We start from the raw sequence: 19,947 nt of genomic DNA on the forward strand, positions 1-19,947 counted from the left end.
AAAGAGAGATGGAAAATAAAGTTCATAACAAGATGCGCCAACCACAAGCTGTATACACAGACGGGCACATTTTATGCAGTCAAGTATTCAAAAAGTTACAAGTACCATATGCAAAGTTATTCCATTTGACATCATCATTTATAGAGCAAACCATAAGAAGTCTTGGGAAAAAAAGGGAGAAAAGAAAAAGAAAAAAAAGGAAAAAGGCCTTCATGATGGAGCAGCAGCTGCAATCAGCATCCAAAGAAGGTCAGTCTCTCTAAATTAACAATGAAGAAAGATCAGCCAGCATTTTTACTTCCTTTGCAGAACCATTTTTACTTGTCTTCTCCCAGATGACTCAAGGTTTTCTGCCTCCAAGGATGGATATCTAACCAACTGAGGGGCACCACCATGGGGAAGCATATCAGGATTCTCCATGGTTGAGTACATATCATCACCAAGGAGGAGAACAAAAAGGAAATAAATTCAAGTAACAAACGTCGCCGATAAAAGAAAATGTTCAGTATTTTGTAACTTCTTAGAGTTGTCTCACTTTTTTACCATCATTTTGCCTCCTTATTCGTCATAGTTTGCCGCCTTTACCTAACCACACGAGAGAAAAAAGATTCATCGTGCATCAAGAAGGCCTCCATATTTAACAGAAACCAGTTTCATAACTTATCTCCTTAGTCTCTACTACCCATATCTACTTTTTTTTTGTCCTCATAAAAGACATGGGCATCAGCATGTACAAGGTCTAATTCCTTGCCGAGAAGGAGTGATCCAAACCTGTCTCAATATTTGGCTTGCCTGTGCCTGGCAGCTGTGACTGGGTATTAAAATTCCGAGGTGATCTACTTTGCGGAGTCTCGACATAAAAATCACCCCGGCCTTCCGTATTGCTACCATTATTAGTCTCTAACATGATACTCTGAACACCAGCAGCCAGCATATCTTGACTGGAGTTTGCTGGGTTTAATGGGGCAACGACATTAGAAGTTTGAGTTGAAGGGAGCATTATCCATCTACTATAATCATTTCGCCTCCTTACCTTATCCCCCTAAGAAACAGCAATTCAAATACAAAATCAGAGAATGATACGAGCCTTTACTTTCTTTTATCTTCTTACACTGAGCATGCAAACTTCTTAAAGCACCCGTGGTGCTCAATTACCCTTTTTCAGGATGTGTTTTGACAAATTTAATTCTACAAACTTAGACCAAATCACCAGATACTTGAAGAGGCCACTCAAGCCTCCCAATTATATAAATGATTAAAATTCATTTACCCCTCCTACCACCCGCACACACACAAATAATAATAATAAATAAATAAATAATAACACCCCACAGTGAATAACTAAATAAATTGAGAATCCATGACTAACCTGTACTTCCACAACAGTAGATATCATCCTCAAAGCATCCAATATCACTGGGATATTGTCAGTAAGTGCTCGAACCTGCAAAAAAGTCAAAAATGATATAAAACCCCTGCAGGAGTGTATGCACCCTCATTAACACAATAAGCTCAAACACTTTTGTGATANAGAGTCAAAAATGATATAAAACCCCTGCAGGGAGTGTGCACCCTCATTAACACAATAAGCTCAAACACTTTTGTGATAAGCATCCTCATTTCACACTCAACCAATCCATAAGATGCATCAAAAGAAACTATTTGATTTTTTTTCTAGGAAAGGGTAGGAAATTTATAGCAGCAAAAGACAGCCTAAGGGCCTAGGGTAGAGGAAACCATAATGAAGCCTCATAACTAGTGTGCATTAACAACCCATCTAACATACTTACAGATAACGTTCAATCCTAACTTCAGATATATACGCTCACACGTCACAGCTGCACCTTCGAAAAAGAAATTTGCAAAACAGAAAAAAAGAAAAATCTACACGCTTCATTAAAGTAATGGATCAGCCTCACATTGAACCTTCATGGGAGGTGGCTGACTAAAAATAGGGATTCTATTATTTGGGTGCTTGGTCGCTTAGGTACTTCTTCATCTCAGTCATTGTTCAGGTACCTCACTAAGACTTTGAAGCTATTTGGCAACCCACGTTGGCACCACCTTAAAAAAAGGAAAACACAAACTTTGTGGCTGGCTTCGCTAATGACTCTTATTTGGGAGTTTGAATAGGAGAGGAATAGAAAAATATTTTAAAAATCTTCTAGATGATTTGAACTATAACTACCCAAGCCCACCGCTAGCAGATATTGTCCTCTTTGGGCTTTTCCTCAAGGTTTTAAAACGCGTCTGCTAGGAAGAGGTTTCCACAAGTTAACAAGGAATGTTTCGTTCCCCTCTCCTACCGACGTGAGATCTCACAAGTTTACAAGGAAGACAAGCCTCATAAAATGATGGGAACATAAAAAGGAGAAAATGTTAAAAGCCAACAGCAAAGAGATAACAATTACATCACGTTTAACACAGGCAAATTTTTATGGATAAATGTACAATTCGGTTCACTGCTCAAGTTAGATTGAGATAGTTCCTAATAAAATGAAGCTTCTTCAAGCTCCGAGTGCTCCTTTTCACTGAACTAAAGTAAACTAAGTTGCTGCGTTGAAAAATAAATGAATATTTGTTGTGCTACTTAATTAAGCCTCAAATTGGATCGCCCTAGAGTCTAGATAGACTTCTCACATTATCCAAAACTATCTTTAATAATACAAATAAAAGGATGTCCTTATGAACTCATGGTTGTACTAGATGGTTGGGATGATTCCTTCCCCCCTCCCTATTGCAATTCCTCTTTTGGTGGAATATACTAAACTGTTTCCTATAAAAAGAAAAAGAACAAAACTAATAAATAAACAAACCAGTATTAGCCCTGGGTTTTCCTTTTTCATCCTAATAAGAAACATGAAGCATCAATATGTTAAAGTTCTATTGAAGATTTAATTTTGTTGTAAGATTATATTAACTTATAAGCATAGGAATGATGGCTGAACTAAGCAACAGACCTTCTTGTATCCTATGGATTATTGCTTTTTAGCAAATCACATTTACTCAAGAAGTAGAGGCTAAGAGAGACCCATAACAGGAAAATGAGCACCATACTATTATTCAAGAATAATGAAAATTTGGGTTATATACAGTAAATAATAAATAATAAAATAGTAGAAATGATGTAACTATCATCAGGAATATGAACAACAAATAGAAATTGAACCAAAAAAAGAAAACTCAGCTCTCAGCTCCCTTAATTTACCCACCATTTTAAAGCCTGCTACTAAATGAATTGGAACCCATCCATCTTCATCCATGTTCCCTCTCAAGAAAGTATCCTTTATTAAGTTCTTACCACTGCAATTAACAAATTTAAGGTGATGCTGTTAAAATTATTTCAAAATGCCAATACAAGACAAGGATGATAAGAAAAATATAAATTTAGTAATCTATTAAACATATATGACAAGAAAAACACCTGAAGTAGTATTCTATTTGATGGACTATCTTAGCATATAACTGAGGATCTGAAGTAGGGTAAAACACGGCATTAGGTGGCATTGGAGCCACAAAAGGTACACCTCTAAGGGCCTCTTGAGGAGAAGCTGCGACATATACCACTGGAGGTCCAAATTCTGCAAATAGATTCAAGCTTGAACAAGTTCACATGATAAAAACCATAAGCCTCATAAAAATAGGGTAGAATTTACCATGAAAAGGCATGGGACCGCCAATAGGCCTCATAGATGAAGGAATAAACGTTGCAGTACTAGGAGGTGGTGGAGGCCTTATATATCTTTGAATAACTCTCTGAGACTGTCCATAATTTCGATGGGGATTCCAATCATGGTTTCCACGATCTTGATCACGCCTAGAACCATGACTGTGCTGGTGAAAACTGTCACCACGTGAGTAACCAGACCCACGACTCCTAAAGTTACGTTGATGTTGATAATTATGATCATTGTGTGATTGTGAGGCAAATGAACTCCTTTGAATGTGGTCCTTCGACGATGGATTATTTGGAGTAGTATCAATTATAGAACCTGAAATTGTCGACTGTTGAGAGGCACCACCACTGTATGAATTGCCAACACCACTACGCTTCATTGGCTTCTGACGATGAGTTGGGTTTGGATTCGGAGTCGGATTCAGAATAGGGCTTGCAGTACTAAATTCTTTATGTGGTGAGGATGATGGATTACCTATCCCCTGGTTACAAAATGCAGAGAGATATATGAAAGTTTGATGTTATTAATGACATGTATGAGCAAAAATTACTGAGACAACAATCAATTATCAATAAACTTATTCCCCGTTTGTAAAATGTTCTTAAAAAAACACTAAAAAAGAATAGCAGATAACCATGCATGTCTTTGTTCGAAACATAGTGAATTGACCAAATGAAGAATGCATTACAAAGAATAAAAAAAGGTGGCAGAGTTAACATCGTCTAGCTTAATCGATAATGTCAAATATTTCTAATTGCTACTACCTTCAATCAACAAGCAAAGAATACCATAAGCTTACTTCTAAGACCCTTTTACCCTAACTCTAACTTCTTCCCCAAGTAAACATATCCGAGCCTTTCTACTGTCTTTGATCCATAACGAAAACAACAAATAGGATGGCCGAGATACTGAAGTGGATCATTCAAAACAGAACATATTCTGGATTCCAAATAAAAATAAATAAATAAATAAAACATTGTAAATGATCGCGTAGATGGAAAGACTGCTGCAGTTAAAAAAAAATAGTCTGAGCAACTGAATATTTAAACTTTAAGCACGCATCATTAGTTAACAAGACTGACTAAAAACTACGCTACAAAATGAAGGGTCAGAACCTGGCATGCAGGGCCAACAGATCCATCAGCTGAGCCTTTCGGTGATTCCGAAGACGATTTGATTGAGAACCGAGTAGACTCCGATAAGGCTGGCCAAGATACAGCACCCATAACAGGCCCTACCTTCGCGGCCCCATTAGACAGCTTATTCCAGGCGGGCTTATTTCCCGCATTGGATTGTGACTCATTCCCACTCTCTGATATCTCTCCAACAGATTCTTCCGCAACTAAAGAAGAAGGCGAAGGAGAACACGGTTCGACAATAGCCGTCGTAGATGTCATATTCGATGGAGAAGCCGAAACAACGGCTGGGATTTCCAACTCACCACGCACAATCTGAGTCCACGGCGACGACACTGGGCGAGTGGCGCGGCGAGGTTTAGGGCTGCTTATATTTTGGCCGGAGTTACGAGAATGGTGGGCTCCGGTTGCCGTTACAGGGTTGTCATCGGGTAAATTAGGAGCAGCCATAAGAATGAACGGCAAACAAGAAGAAAAACAGCGCGAGTTGGGGTTTTCTCAGCCCGAAGTCCGTTGATCGACGAACAGAAGGAGTAAATGTACTAAAGCAATCAAGAAATTTCCCTCCAGTTAAAAAACAGCAATCGGCAGACAAAACGAAGGGAATCCTAAATGTGAAGAGTTTCCAAAAGTTTCAGCAATCAGATCACAGAAAGAGAAAGAGAGAGACGAGAACGAAGGCCATGCCGGAGAGCAGGGGAGCGGGCTCAGAACCAGAAATCTCTCTCTCTCTCTCTCTCTCTCTCTCTCTCTCTCTCTCTCTCTCTCTCTCTCTTGGTTGCTTCCCACTAGAAACTCTTCGGGATACCTTGCCCTGGCTGGTTTATGTGCATACAATTACGATAATACCCTCATTTGCTATTTTGCCCTTGCGCTATCGTGCGCCTATTTGGCCTCCATTCGACTTCCCTCGGCCCAATTTGATCGATCAATATTAGGTTTGTGAATTGTCTCTTTAATCCTTAGTCTTAAATACAGTAATTTTCTTTTTTATTTATTACCGTAAGAAAATGTATATTATTGTAACAATAATAATGATAATAATAATAAAATTTAGTCAAAATATAAATTTTTAAATATTAATGATTTTAAAAAATAATAAATACAAGTTTTGAAAAGAAAAAAAAAAGTTATTCATATATTATTTAAATTTATTAAATTTGAACTAATACATATATAATCAACCCCTTTTACTATATTCACTATTTATTATAAAATTTTATTATTCTAATTAATCTATACTTTATTTTCAATAATTAAATTAAAATACTTTCCGTCGGCGATCGCCGGGAGCGGGCATGGACGACGGTAATTCCGACAACTTGGCCGTTCCCGCCATGATGACTATTATTTCGTCACGTTTTCAAAGACGACACTCGAAATCCGGTCTTCTCCATTTCTATCACTGAGGTATACGATGCTCGCCTTCTACTTTTTTTCTTAAAAATTTCGGTGGACGGAGAAACTTTCAAATCTCTGTGTAACTGCGATGAAACTGCAGAATATGGAAGAGGAATGCGGCTTCTATGCGTGGTTCTGTAGCATTATCCTGGCCGAGTATGTTTGGCAGCAGAAAACACGATTTTCTGGTGCTAATCTTGTTGAGGTACTCGCGTAATATCCATTTCTCTTGAATCCGTCTCAAATGAGGTCCGCTGAATGTAAATAATCAGTTTAGTTAGGGTGATATGCTTGATTATGTTGTTGCGGGGAAATGTAATGGCTAGGGTGACTCTGTGACCTCTGAATTGGTTGCAGCTCGGTGCTGGCACTTCGTTGCCTGGATTGGTTGCGGTTAAATTAGACGCTAATGTCACATTCACTGATGATGCTGATAGAGTGAAGGTATTGCTTCGTCTTAGTTGCTTTGCCTGAAAATGTAAGTTTCATTTCATGCGCCAATAGTCAATAGCTATGTTAATTGGAGCACCATGGGCAGTTAGATGCTTGATCTGAGGCCGATTCTTCAATCTTCAGGTGCTGGATAATGTTAGGGCCGTAGAATCAAATTGGGATTCAGTTGCCTCTCTACTTTTGCATCTCTGTTTATCGAATTAAAATGAGCTGAAACTTGAGTTTGATGTTTGTCGGGAAGCATTTGATGATCCCTGTTCTTCCGTGGCCGTTCTTCTCCAAAGTTCACCGGTGGGTCAGTTTCTATAACAACAATCTACCACAATCGCAGGTAACTTGATAATTGAAAATATTTTCTTACATGATGGGAAAGAAGGGGAAATTGGCAGTGCTGGTCACGATGGTTTTGACTGTGACTATTATCATTATTATCATTGTTTTCTACCTTTACCAATTCACTGTTATTCAAATTGTGTTGTGGGTACCATCCCATTGAGTTCTTGATGGTCACATGGGTATTGAAGTGTGAAAAGCTTGTTGATGGCTTTGTCTTCATGCTATATCGAAGAAGGCATCAAAGCTGCATCAATTGGCTGAGATTGTTCTCAATGGGGAACCAGTCAAGGTAACAAAATGCATTTATTAATAAGTAGAAGGCTTTTTTTTCTCTTAGCACACCATTTATTAATATTTGACCCCTTGATCGAAGATTTTACATCTTAATATGTTGAGTTATACTCAGTTTGACATAAGTGGAAGTTATATATTCCCGTTCCCGGTCTGTTTTAGGTGTTCTGGTAATTTTAGGTCCAATGGCATGTGGTTGAAATTTTGAGGGAACCATTTTGAAAACGAGTGCACTCGTGCAAGTTGAAACTTTAATTATGCATAACTTGTATGGAATGAAATACCTGATTTTGGGAGTTCAACTACATATATATGAACAGGAGATATTGTGCATTACAAACCATCAATTAGCTTACAGTTTTGTTTTCATCCTTTCGAGGATGCATCTGTTATCCCTTTGCATAATTGTGGGTCCTTAATGCGGAGTTGGACAATGTTTATCGCCGTCCCTGAGGCAGTGGCATGCGAAATTGCCGGCAGGTGTCAGCTGAAATAATAAACGTTGTTACTGTTCTTCATCTGCCGACAAATCTGCCGGGAGAGGGGGGAGGGGAGTTGAATCAAGAGTAATTTGGTTGTTGTTTTGTTGTTGCCAAATCTATGATTATATTACTTTTAGGACTTGCTTATTAACTTTTATTAATTCATGACCCATTAGTCCTCCCCCACCCTGAAAAAAGATGGAAGTTGGTTAACTTGTTGCCTATTTATGGCATCAATTTCTCACTCTACATTTGCCTTTGACAATTGGATCATTCATAATGACTGTCCTGATTCGACTTCTTGCCTGTCGGGGTTTTCTGCACAAATTTTGATTGTTTTTAGGTGTCTTGAGCTGTAACGAAGTAGCTTATATCTGAATCCTATTAGATTCTTATCCATAAAGTTCAGTTATGTAGGTGGTGGAGGCATCACAATAAAGGGAACTTTATCTCTAATTGGAGACATATGAGAATAAAGGCAAAAATAAAGGCATTCCATTAGTGGAAATATATGAGAACACATTTGTACCGTGATTTCAACAGTACTGAATACAAGCTAGCTATGGGTACTTTACTCCCGCAAACAAAACACACACAGCTATTAGGAGTAGCTCTTAGTTCACTGCCCTACAATTCTTCCTGATCTCTTGACCTCCAGTGATGCTACTCATCTTGATCATAGAATTAACAAATGCACGGTTAAAAGCTTCCTTTGAACTTGCAAACTTATAAACAAGATTCTTGGTCTTAGGAAAGTTTAGCAGAGCTTGGTCAGAAGAAAACAGGGCCTTCTTTTGGAGTATCAGCCTATAATAATTGTTGTCAAATGTGGTTGATGAAGTATCCATGTAAGCACCAGCACTTTTAGCCTTGTTGTTTACTGGGCATGTGTTTCTTAGACTTGCTGCAAAGGACGGATTCATCTCAGGGTCGACGTTGCTGGCTGGACAGAAGTTGCGAATTCTACCTTCAAAGGATGAGCAATGAGCAAATCCCAAGGTGTGTGCTCCTGCATCATATAACATTGACAATGCTTACGTTTACACTGAATATTCTCTGATTCTTATGAAAAATGTGTATACATACTGTGCCAAACTGCTGACGTTGTGTTAGTACTTGAAATTTTCATTCTGAGTTTGTATTTTTATGTGGTTTACCTGAAAGAGCCACTAGGTCGTCCAAGGATAATCCCCTTTGGGAGAAGCTTTGTTGCAGCTGAGAAATGTTGAACCTTGGAGATGGCAATTGTATTGTTTCACTAGCCTTTGATATCCTTCCATCCTTTCTCCCTTTGGGAACATCCCATGTTGGGCCTCCAGACTGTAAGACATTCACACACAAAATTATACCATTTTACAGAGATAAATGTGTTGGACGAAGGAAAAAGACCATTGAATTATATGGTTTCTTACAAGCACAACTGCATCCCTTGCAGCTAGAGCCACAATATCAGCGCAAGAGACAACACCGGGGCAATAGGATTCCAGTTCTTTCTTTGCGTTGTCGATCACGAAAAACGAGTGCAAAGATAAATTAGGAGGCCCATCTTTCTCAGCTTTGTTGTTACCTACTGAATTCAGCAGTACAGATGCATCACAGCCCTTCACCCAAGCAAACAAAACCAGGTTAGTTTTGTCAAACACAAAGAAGTTTAAACGTGTTGAGAATTCTAAAGAGAATACCCTTATAAAACAGTCATGAAAGTGCATCCGGAGGAGTCCCGCAGGGACAGTCTTGTCTTTGTAAGCTGCACTCCTGACAGCTTTATTAACGATGAAGTCAACACCTGGACATGTCTTCTCGTAGTAGTCTAAGCTCAGTGAACTCCCCAAAGGCAAAACAGACAGCAAAAGAATTGCAAAGTGTGAGAATACCACAGCAAATGAGGCCATGACCTACAAATATAGGTACGAAAGCTACACTCTTATCTTCGCTCTTATCTTAGTAAACGAAGCAAGTCTTGGTCCATTACCGTTAAGATTGTGTGTTATTTATAGAAAATGAAAGGTGATAGAAGAGTTACAATACAAAGCCGTGACATGATAGCGGCCCCAGACGTTGAACAAATGCAAATGATGACGAAGTGATTCTGAAGCAATGCTGATCCAACAACATGCACGACACTGGCTGCTGTTGCTCCTTGAACCTTCAACTTTCGGACTTAGGGAGTGGGACAACATCATGCCAAAATTTTGGTAATAATTATGTTTGCTTTGAATGAAAGATCTGGAAACCCAAAAAGGTTATACCCTCCTCTTGTTGCTATTGGCATCTTGGTTGGTCCCTAATTTGGTGCACTTTAACGAACGCGGTTTTGGAGACTGTTATTTGGATTGATTGCCATTCTTTCACAAAGCTAATGAGTTTTCTTTACTTCAAAAGGTAGCTCGAGAGGCCAGGATTTCTTCGTTTACAGAGTAAAAGGTATGCTACAGTTCCCTTCAACTTTATTTAAATTATTAAACGGTAGTTTCCAATGCTTCATTTTTTTTTAACCAAAGTTTTGAAATATTTGTATTTGAGATAGAAAAATTATAGACCATTTTTAGAGAGAGAAAATAGATAGAAATTGTGTAACAGTCTAAGCCTAAGCCTAAGCCTAAGCCTAAGTAGGCTAACAAATATTGTCCATTTCCGTTTTTAAACACATCTAATAAGGAGAGATTTTTATGTCTCATCTCACAAACCAACCCTCTTGAGGGTCAGTGTCCTCGCTGGTATACGGTCCAGTGACGACTCTAATACTATTTGTAATACCTCAAGTCTACCACTAACAAATATTGTCAGTGTTGACCAGTTATGTATCTCTGTTAACTTCACAGTTAAAAAATGTGTTAGTAGAAAGAAGTTTGTTAAGTAGCAATAAAAGAAAAAATTGTTAAAGTAATATTATGAATGTAATTTATATCTAACAAAAATTAAGAAAAAATCCATTGGTACGGAGAGTAAGAGTAAATTCATTGATAATGAACGAAAATGATTAATTATCCGAAAGATTAAAAAAAAACTATATTATAAAAAATTGAATGGTCAAAGATCAAATAATATTTTAAGCATATACATTAAAAAAAATGAAAAGGGGAAAATGGTAAAAAGGTGAAAACTACATTTGACCAAATATTTTATTTTAATTTTTGCATTTGCATGGATCTAACTCATCAAATTATAACCTCTTAATTTAAAAAATTAGTAATCTGTTGTGAAAGTAGGTAGTTGGGATAGAGCTTTCGAGTTTGTTTATAATAGCTTCATATTTAAGCTTAATTAGTTATAATTAGAGAAAAAAAAATTACTTAATTTGGGTGTAACTATTTGAACTTGGTCATCTCTTCTAATCAAATCATTTTAGGAAACTATAAAGTGTTTGGCATCAATTTATGGGCCCACAAAGTAAATTTCCAATATATATCTTATCAATTTCGTATGTATTTCACTGGAATTAGGTTTAATTGATGGTGGATTTGGGTAAATGTGTTAATAATTTACATTAATAATGCATAAAAAGTTTGTATTGAGTATTTTCTTTAATTTTATAAAATCAATTCCTTTAATTATATATTAAGAGAAGTGGCCAATTGAAAACATAAAGAAATTTAAAAAGAAAAATAGATCAAAATATATTTTATTAATTGAATTTGAAATGTAATTTAATCCATGATTTATTTCTTAACAAAGAATATTAAAAGAATTTAAATTAAACAATGTCATTAATTTATTAGAGAGAGGATTGACTTTTTAAAAATATAAAATGAAATATAAACATTTTATATTTAGCCAAAATAAATGCAAAAAACAAACAATAAAGCGGTTTGTTTTTAAAACAAAATAATATTAAAGAGAAGATTGACTTGTTATTATTATCCTTATTTATAATATTTTTCATATAAAAGGGAAATTGATTTTTAATCTAATTAAAACAAATAAAGCGGTTTATTTTTAAATAATAGTTTTGAGAATTAAAATAAAATATACGAAATAAATAATGAAAGTCAAACAACAAACAAAATAGCAAGAAGGACAACAGAGAGACAGGCAAGCGGGTTTAACTGCGTCGCATCACCCGTCCCAATTCCCGGCGATGACTGCGTGCTGTTGCTTGTTCTAGTGGTAGAAGGTGCCGGAGGAGAGTCGCCGGACGGTGATGGTGCGTCGGCCGGCGGAGAGTTGGACGGAGGGGAGTTGTCGGCGCCATTGTCGAAACCTGGATTTAAAATTTTAAAAAAAGAACAAGCGATCAGCCAGCGACAATGGACAAAGCCAGAAAAACGAAGAGAGGTTTTGAGGTGAAGAAATACTGAACAGTTCACTTCATTCCAGCCCAGAACCATCTTTTCACGATTGAAGACGATACGATGACCAGCCATGAAATTCACTGCCAGAAGAGGAAAAGCTTTTAATTTCATAATCTTTTTCTTGCAACATCAAGTAGCAGAGATGGGCACTCACGTCCAAAGAGATTAATATCAGTGCTCTTGGCAATGGTAAGACAAATGGCATGTCCACCCTTGTCCTGAAGCCCACGCGAACACCCAGATCAAGAAAAACCCAAAGGATTACAGAAACAAAGCTTAAAAAGCAAAAGACTTGAACTGTTCAGATAACTCACATCGGTAGGAATGGCAACAAACATAGAAATAACGCCAAAAATATAGCCACTATCCATAGTAAAATTCAGATGCGGTTGTTGAAAGAGTGTTCCTAGACTGGATAGGAATAGATGGGAATCAGAATCTTGTCGAGAATGTTTGCTAAAACCATTCTAGCTAAATGGTGGCTAACAATTCTATATATAAACCAGAGATTCCATGAACTCATATGACACTTCCCAAGATAATAGCTTACTTTCTGAGTAACGAGAGTGTAAATTGGGTCAGCTAGGTACGTATAAGAGGAACCAGAGTCAAAAATTGCAGTAAATTCAACATTGCTGGGTTTTCCTGCCACAGTTATCTGAATGATGGTGACATTGTAGGATGAACTGCCACCAAACAACAGAATTCAGCTAGAAAAAACAGTTTTTCCAGGAGAAATGAAGGACAGAGATTAAAAAAGTGAGTAAGATCTTACGAGTTGGGCTTGAGGGATGTTTCTCGCTGGTCTGATGGGCCTATGTCTCCAAAATCGATGTTCCCATAACCATCATATCCAAAACACATGGAGAATGAATCTGGGGTAAGCTCTTGGCTTGCTAAGAGGGATGGAACTGATATCTTTCCCATGCCAAGCCCAAGAAGACCATTAGCTGCTACATTGGAAAATATACCAGTTTGGACCTTACCACATCTGCAATGAAGAATCCCATTTAAAGCAACGCAAAAACACAGCAGATTGCAGATAGTTTCTATAAGATAGTATTGTTGACATTAAGTTATATTAGAAACTGCTAAAACATGATGAAATAGCTTCTTATGTTGATAGAAAGAAACGTATTAAGTGTTGGGTGGATCATGGATTTATAAGTAAGAAATATTATCTTCATTGGTATGAAGCCTTTTAGGGAAATAAAAAAAAGTCATGAGAGCTAATGCTCAAAGGGAACAATATCATACCATTCTTGAGGTTCATGATTCATAACATGGTATCAGAGTCATGCCCTTAACTTAGCCATGTCAATAGAATCCTCAAATGTCGAACAGAGAAGTTGTGAGCCTCGAAGGTGTAGTAAAAAATAACTTATAGTGTCGAATAAATGGTGTACTTTGTTCGAGAGCTCCAGAGAAAGGAGTCGAGCCTCGATTAAGGGGAGGCTGTTCGAAGGCTTAGGCTTAAGGGGAGGCTCTATGGTGTACTTTGTTCGAGGGGAGGATTGTTGAGAATTGTTGGAAGAGGAGTCACACATCGGCTAATTAAGGGGTTGATCATGAGTTTATAAGTAAGGAATACTATCTTCATAGGTATGAGACCTTTTGGAGAAACTAAAAGTAAAATTATGAGAACTTATGCTCAAAATAGACAATATCATGGTATTGTAGAGATTCGTGATTCCTAACATTAAGAACTAAACGAAATGCGTGCATAATTCAGAAGCATTTGATTCAGAAAGAGTGATTCAACAGTACTCACCCAAAAGTAATCTTGGCATCAACAGGTTTGGATTGTGAATCATCGGTGGCCAAGTGCAAGATGTCTTCTACCAAATACCCAGAAGATGATGTATTGGGAGACGCATCATGAATCTTGTAAGGACAAGAACTTTTGTTTGAAGGGCATTGGTCTGCAAGCTCGCACAAAGAGTTGCTGCAGGCAACACTTTTGCTCGTTGTTGAAGCATTTGGACTGTAATGATTCAACGTTAACTGAAGAAACATAAACAAATAAGAACATCAATTTCAAAAATTTGCACTGTTTGTTTCCCGAGAAAATTGAAGAGGGCGGAAAGAAAATACATCTTCCCCATCTGAAGTGCCCACGGAAGTACGGCATTTGCTGCATTCACAAGGTAACCAGAACAAATCGCTTCCAGTGTCCAATGCCACTAAGAAACCTAACTCCGGCGTTCCCACAGATATATTGGCGTAGTAGAAACTGAAAATCCAACAGGAAACAAATTAAAGCAAGGGCAATCGGACAAAGTAAATCGGAAAATCAACAGAGAAAGTACGGCGCAATACTCTCCCAAACTGCCGTAATGGTAGGTGTGGTTGTCGTAAGAGAACGTCAGAGGCGTTTCGCTTTTAGAGGTGACCAATCGCCGGCCGTGAAGTAGTCGATCGCGGTGGACCATAGCTGCGTAATATCCAGGGGTGTGTTTCTCCAGTAAACCATCAGAGTTTAGAATCCCCTTAATCGAATCCGAAAACCGACGGTGGATATTGAACTTGAGCGAAACCACCTCGCCGGCGAGAAAGAAAATAGAAAGAAACAGTAGCATTTGGGCAGCGGAAGTGAATGTCGACGCCATGGACGCCGATTAGAGGATCCAAAAGTTTTCCGGGGTGAAGAGGATTCGAGGAGAAGAAATTTAAATGGGATCAGGAGGACGAGAGAGTAACATGGACCGGAGGAATTTACGGATTCGAAGTGGAGTAACATGAGAGTCAAACCTTTCAGAAGAAGAAGACGACGAAATTATGATCTCTGTGTATGTATATATATATGTATGTATGTATATATATATTCTTCATTCCTCAGCATTGTTCCTTCTTCTACGCCTTCCTCTGTTTCCTGCAAAAATAGATGAAGATAAAAGATCCAATGAACCTCATAGGTACTCATAATTCTCTATGAACTTTCATTATCGTATAATTATTCTCGATCGAACTTTCACCATTGTCTAGTTAGTATGCGGTGCTCGAGTAAAAAAATATATGAATGAATCAAAATCACGTTTGAATAAATATTATATTTTTTAAAAAAATTAAAATGTAAATTCATTTTTAGTGTGTAAATCATAGAAACTCTAACATTAATGTTTCTATAAATTAATTATGTTTGTTGAGGATTACTGGGAGTGAGTCCCACATCCCCTAATTGTGTCATGATTCCAAATACGGTATTAAAACTATGCCCTAAACTTAGCTATGTCGATAAAATCCTCAAATGTCGAACAAAGAATTGTGGGTCTCGAAGGTATAGTCAAAAGTGTCGAACAAAGAGTGTATTTTATTCGAGGGCTCCAGAGAAAGGAGTCGAGCCTCAATTAAGGAGAAGCTGTTCGGGTGCTCTGTAAGCCTATTGGCATGTTTATCTTAGAAGTAATTTTATATTAAGCAATCTTCTAAAAATCTATCGCATAGTAATGTTTCTTGTCGCCCAAGAAACAACTAGGTTGGAAAAAGTGATTTTTTTTTTTTTTTTTTTTTTTTAACTCCAACATTTAATATGATATTAAGATTTGTTAAGAAAGAAAAATACATAGTCCATTTTAAATTATAATTTTAAGAGAGAAAAAATACACAAAATAAATCAGAACTAAACCATGAAAACCAAAGAATAATTATGATAGTCCAACAACAGCCAAGATTGCAAGAACGGCGACGAAGACGGAGGTCAGTGGGTTCAACCGCGTTGCAACACCCACCTCAATATTCGGCAAGCCGGTGCTTCCTCCTGGGGTAACAGGCGCCGGAGGAGAATCATCGGACGGTGGAGATTTGTCGGTCGGAGGGGAGTCAAATGGAGTGGTATAGCCGTAGGGAGTGCCAGCGCCATTGTCGTAACCTGGTTTAAGAAAAACAAGCTTCACTGACACAGCAAACAAAAGAAACCATAAAAACGAAGAGTTTTGAGGTGAAGTGACACTCACAGTCTGAAGGACTCCAGCCCAACACCATCTTTTCACGATTGAAGACAATACGATAACCAGCCATGAAGTCCACTGCAAAAAAGAAAAGTCTCCGAGATCAAAGGCGCTTCTTCGACTGTGAAAACTATTAGGAATCACGAATCTACACAATGGACAATGGTATGATATTGTCCACTTTGAACATAAGCTTTCATAAGCTTTCATGACTTTGTTTTGGGTTTCCAACATACTTCAACCAATGGAGATAGTATTCCTACTTATAAACTCATGATCTTCCATGAAATTAACCAATGTGAGATTCACTCCCAATAATTCTCAACAATCCTCCCCTCGAACAAAGTACACTGTAAGCCTCCCCTGAGGCTTATGGGGCTCTCGAATAGCCTCCCTTTAATCGAGGCTCGACTCCTTTCTTTGGAGCCCTCGAACAAAGTACACCATTGGTTCGACACTTTAGTCACTTTTGACTACACCTACGAAGCTTACAATTCTTTGTTTGATATTTGAGGATTTTATTTCATGACTAAGTTTAGGGTCATGGCTCTGATAACATGTTAGTAATCGCGACTCTCCACAATAGTATGATATTGTCCACTTTGAACATAAGCTCTCATGACTTTGCTCTGGGCTTCCCAAAAGGCCTCAACCAATGGAGATAGTATTACTCGCTTACAAACTCATGATCTTCCATGAAACTAACCAATGTGCGACTCACTCCCAATAATCTTCAACAGATATTGTCCACTTTGAACATAAGCTCTCATAGCTTTGCTTGTTTATAATAAGTGAGGAATACTATCTCTATTGATACGAGGTCTTTTGGAAAGTCCAAAGCAAAGTCAGCTTATGCTCAAAGTAGACAATATCATATCATTGTGTAGATTCGTGATTCCTAACAAAAACCACGGCTACTAAAACAAGTAAAGATAGAATAGGTTCGTGAATTAGATGCATAGAGAGGGAGATAGAGGCCTCACTTCCAATTATATTAATACTAGTGCTTTTGACAATCGTTAGACAAAAAGCACGTCTAGTATCTGCATCCTGAAGCCCAAAAAAGAAAAAGCCAGATCAGCAAAAGCTCAAAAGATTGCAGAGATGAGTGAGAGAGCTATAAAAGCTGAAAATTATTTCAAATGTTCAGAGTACTCACATCAATCGAAAGGGTAAGGAACTGACCCAGAGGGATAAAATCATCTCCACCCTTCATCGTAAAATTAACCACCGGACAATCGATGGTTTCTGCATATAAACTGAATATAAACCGAGTATGAATAAGAATCCAGGAATGCTTTAAAAGAGAATAACTGGTTTCATTATATATCTCATTAGCTACTTACGACGGAGATTCGTAGCAGTACTCAAATGCGAAATCCGGACCAAATGAAAAGCGCTTTAACTGGATCCCTGAATCTATCTGTATAATAGTGGACAAATTTAGGGAATAATCATGAATTCATAAGTAAGAAAATACATCCAAAATTGGTACGAGGCCTTTTGAGGAAGCCCAAATCAAAGTCATAAGAGCTTAGGCTGAAAGTGGATAATATGTCGTGATTCCTGACAATTATATGGAATTTCCAAGAGTTGAAACTGCAGATAGCTTACTTGCTCGGAAATAAGAGAGTAAACTGGTTCAGCTAGGTGTGTAAACGAGGCACCACCGTCGAAAATTGCAGTAAATTGAACATCGTTGGTTTTTTCTCCCACAATTATCTGAGTGATGGTGACATTATAGTGTGGACTGCCAAAATGAACAAGACAATCCAGTTAGAAAAACCGGACATTTTAACATTCTGAATATGGTTTAGAAGTGAAAAGTTCTAACAAGCTGGGATTTGAATTGATGGGTGTTTCTTTTTGGTCTGGTGTGCCTGTGTCCCCAAAATCGATTCTCCCAAGTTCATCATGTCCGAAACACATGGAGAATGAATCAGAGATAAGACCTTGGTTAGCTAAGAAACTTGGAACTGATATCCTTTCCATGCCAAGCCCAATAAGACCATTGGGAGCTGCATGTCTTGCAAATCTACCAGTCTGGACCTTACCGCACCTGCCATGAAGAATCACATTTAAGCGCAACAACACAACAAATTGTATGTGCTTTCTATAAGATGGTAAAGTCAACATTCAATATCACTGCAAACTGCTCGAAAATCATTAAACACCCACGAAGAAGAACCCCAATATCTTCTTGGAACAGTGGTTGAGTTACAAAGTAGAATATAATTGGTTAGTGCTGGTTGAGGATTGTCGGGAGAAGACTCCCACATCTGTTAATTAAGTAATACATCTTCATTGGTATTAGGCCTTCCGGAGAAACCAAAAGCAAAGTCATGAGAGCTAATGTTCAAAGTGGACAATATCATATCATTGTGGAGAGTCGTGATTCCTAACATTGCCCACTACATCAAACTAAAAGCTGACTCTAACTAGTGTGCGATTGGATTCAGAAATCTACATAGTCCTGATGTAGTAGATACATTTTTCCAGTTAAGAGAAAAGAAATCTATTAAGAACAGAACAAATTCAGCACAAGAAAATATATAACTCAGAGGATTAAGATAAAGGGAGAGAGAGATGCAGCAGAACTCACCCAAAAGTAATCTTCGCCTTAACGGGTTTAAGTTGTGAATCATCAGTGATCAAGGACACTACGTCCTCTACCAAGTACCCAGTCGACGATTCATTGCCAGCCCCGTATTTAACTTTATAAGGACAAGTATTTTGGTTTGAAGTGCATTTGTTTGAAAGCTCGCACAATGCGTTGCTGCAGGGAACAGTTGAGCTCGTTTTTGAAGCATTTGGACTATAATGATTGAACGGAACCTGTAGAGAAACATAAAAAAAAAACAAACAATAACAATAATCAACCAATCGATATCATCAGAGCATCAACTTCAAGAATTTGCATCGCGAGAAAATACCTTCCCACTAGGCGTTGAAGTAGGACAACTGCGGCATTCACACGGTAACCAGAACAAATTGCTTCCGGTGTCCAACGCCACAAAGAAATCTAGCGCAGGCGTTCCGATCGAAATATTGGCGTACAACAAACTGAAAAGCCCCAAACGGAAGGGAACAGGACAGCAATTTAAGCAAAGATAATCTCAAAGAGAAAAATCAGAACAACAGAGGATTCAAATAACTCAAAAACAGAAATAGAGAGAAGAGATTAGGGAAATGAACGGAGAGAATAAGGAGCATACAATCCAGCATTGACCATTAAGTAGGTAGCGTTACCACCAGCGAACGTCAGCTCCTTACTACCATTACTAGCGGCCAATCGCCGGCCATGTACTAACCGATCACGGTGGACCAAAGTCGCATAATATTCAGGAGAATGTTTCTCCGGCAAGCCTTCAGAGTCGATAATCCCCTTAACCGCATCCGAAAATCGATGGTGAATACTGAACTTAAACGAAGATGCATCACCACTTCTCAGCCCGCCGGAGAGAAAGAAAACAGAAAAAACCAGTAACATCTGGGCGCCGAAACTGAACGCCCACGCCATGGACGCCGATCAGAGGATTCAAAAGCTTCCCGGGAAAGTGACAAAGACATGTCCGGAGTCGAGAAGGAAGAGAGAATAAATAAAATGGAACATGAGAAGGATGAGAGAGAAAGAGAGAAGAGGCGTTGAAGTTCAGAAGAAAATGAAATATATTTAAATATATAATTTTTTTTTTTTTTTCCTTTTATAAAAAGAAAAATAAACATTATATTATGCATNTGTATAATTATTTTATTTTCCTTTTATAAAAAGAAAAATAAACATTATATTATGCATCCGTGTTGAGGTCTAAAAGGTAAATACAGAGAAGAAGAGGGGCATAACTGCAAAAGAGAAAAAGTACGGTAGTGGGTTTACGAGCGAAGAGTGGCATGGAAAAAGGCCGTTAGAAGCGGTTAGTGAAGGCCGTTGA

At 38.0% G+C, this 19,947-nt stretch overlaps 4 protein-coding genes, 1 long non-coding RNA gene and 1 pseudogene across 9 annotated transcripts; 2 read left to right on the forward strand and 4 right to left on the reverse strand.

Annotated features, from left to right (window-relative positions):
* Window positions 1-4: 4 nt before the first annotated feature.
* Window positions 5-5,579, reverse strand: LOC111803944 (la-related protein 1C-like). Of its 2 annotated transcripts, XM_023688567.1 has the most exons (7): window positions 4,793-5,579; window positions 3,657-4,158; window positions 3,425-3,581; window positions 3,213-3,303; window positions 1,370-1,444; window positions 772-1,042; window positions 5-585 (listed from the first exon to the last, which is right to left on the reverse strand). In XM_023688567.1, exons 1-7 carry the CDS (start codon window positions 5,261-5,263, stop codon window positions 566-568), a joined length of 1,587 nt encoding a protein of 528 aa, XP_023544335.1. In that variant the 5' UTR covers window positions 5,264-5,579; the 3' UTR covers window positions 5-565. The 2 variants fall into 2 exon arrangements, with proteins under 2 accessions (XP_023544335.1, XP_023544334.1); XM_023688566.1 differs by having other exon boundaries at window positions 5-1,042.
* Window positions 5,580-6,036: 457 nt separating this feature from the next.
* Window positions 6,037-6,764, forward strand: LOC111803709 (annotated as a pseudogene).
* A 75-nt stretch (window positions 6,765-6,839) lies between these two features.
* Window positions 6,840-10,532, forward strand: LOC111803219. Of its 4 annotated transcripts, none has more exons than XR_002816355.1 (7): window positions 6,840-6,998; window positions 7,239-7,292; window positions 8,676-8,775; window positions 8,941-9,098; window positions 9,212-9,401; window positions 9,472-9,683; window positions 9,774-10,103. It is a non-coding gene; the product is annotated as an uncharacterized LOC111803219 (long non-coding RNA). The 4 variants fall into 4 exon arrangements; XR_002816354.1 differs by lacking the exon at window positions 6,840-6,998 and adding an exon at window positions 10,159-10,532 and having other exon boundaries at window positions 7,011-7,292; window positions 9,774-9,971; XR_002816356.1 differs by lacking the exon at window positions 6,840-6,998 and having other exon boundaries at window positions 7,009-7,292; window positions 8,950-9,098.
* Window positions 8,250-9,683, reverse strand: LOC111803218 (peroxidase 64-like). Its single transcript, XM_023687528.1, has 4 exons — window positions 9,459-9,683; window positions 9,189-9,377; window positions 8,934-9,096; window positions 8,250-8,785 (listed from the first exon to the last, which is right to left on the reverse strand). Exons 1-4 carry the CDS (start codon window positions 9,666-9,668, stop codon window positions 8,391-8,393), a joined length of 957 nt encoding a protein of 318 aa, XP_023543296.1. The 5' UTR covers window positions 9,669-9,683; the 3' UTR covers window positions 8,250-8,390.
* A 1,177-nt stretch (window positions 10,533-11,709) lies between the features above and the next one.
* On the reverse strand, window positions 11,710-14,866 carry LOC111804144 (aspartyl protease family protein 1-like). Its single transcript, XM_023688848.1, has 9 exons — window positions 14,388-14,866; window positions 14,163-14,301; window positions 13,840-14,072; window positions 12,844-13,059; window positions 12,599-12,754; window positions 12,383-12,524; window positions 12,223-12,280; window positions 12,077-12,148; window positions 11,710-11,977 (listed from the first exon to the last, which is right to left on the reverse strand). The coding sequence occupies exons 1-9, from the start codon at window positions 14,675-14,677 to the stop codon at window positions 11,766-11,768; spliced, it is 1,518 nt and encodes a 505-aa protein (XP_023544616.1). The 5' UTR covers window positions 14,678-14,866; the 3' UTR covers window positions 11,710-11,765.
* A 761-nt stretch (window positions 14,867-15,627) lies between these two features.
* LOC111804191 (aspartyl protease family protein 1-like) lies at window positions 15,628-19,646 on the reverse strand. Its single transcript, XM_023688911.1, has 10 exons — window positions 19,231-19,646; window positions 18,949-19,078; window positions 18,618-18,850; window positions 17,850-18,074; window positions 17,630-17,765; window positions 17,362-17,438; window positions 17,175-17,274; window positions 16,999-17,065; window positions 16,022-16,093; window positions 15,628-15,936 (listed from the first exon to the last, which is right to left on the reverse strand). Exons 1-10 carry the CDS (start codon window positions 19,533-19,535, stop codon window positions 15,713-15,715), a joined length of 1,569 nt encoding a protein of 522 aa, XP_023544679.1. The 5' UTR covers window positions 19,536-19,646; the 3' UTR covers window positions 15,628-15,712.
* Between the last annotated feature and the right edge of the window lie 301 nt (window positions 19,647-19,947).

The sequence above is a fragment of the Cucurbita pepo genome, chromosome LG10, assembly GCF_002806865.2.
Source record: "Cucurbita pepo subsp. pepo cultivar mu-cu-16 chromosome LG10, ASM280686v2, whole genome shotgun sequence".
NCBI classification, from domain to species: Eukaryota; Viridiplantae; Streptophyta; class Magnoliopsida; order Cucurbitales; family Cucurbitaceae; genus Cucurbita; species Cucurbita pepo.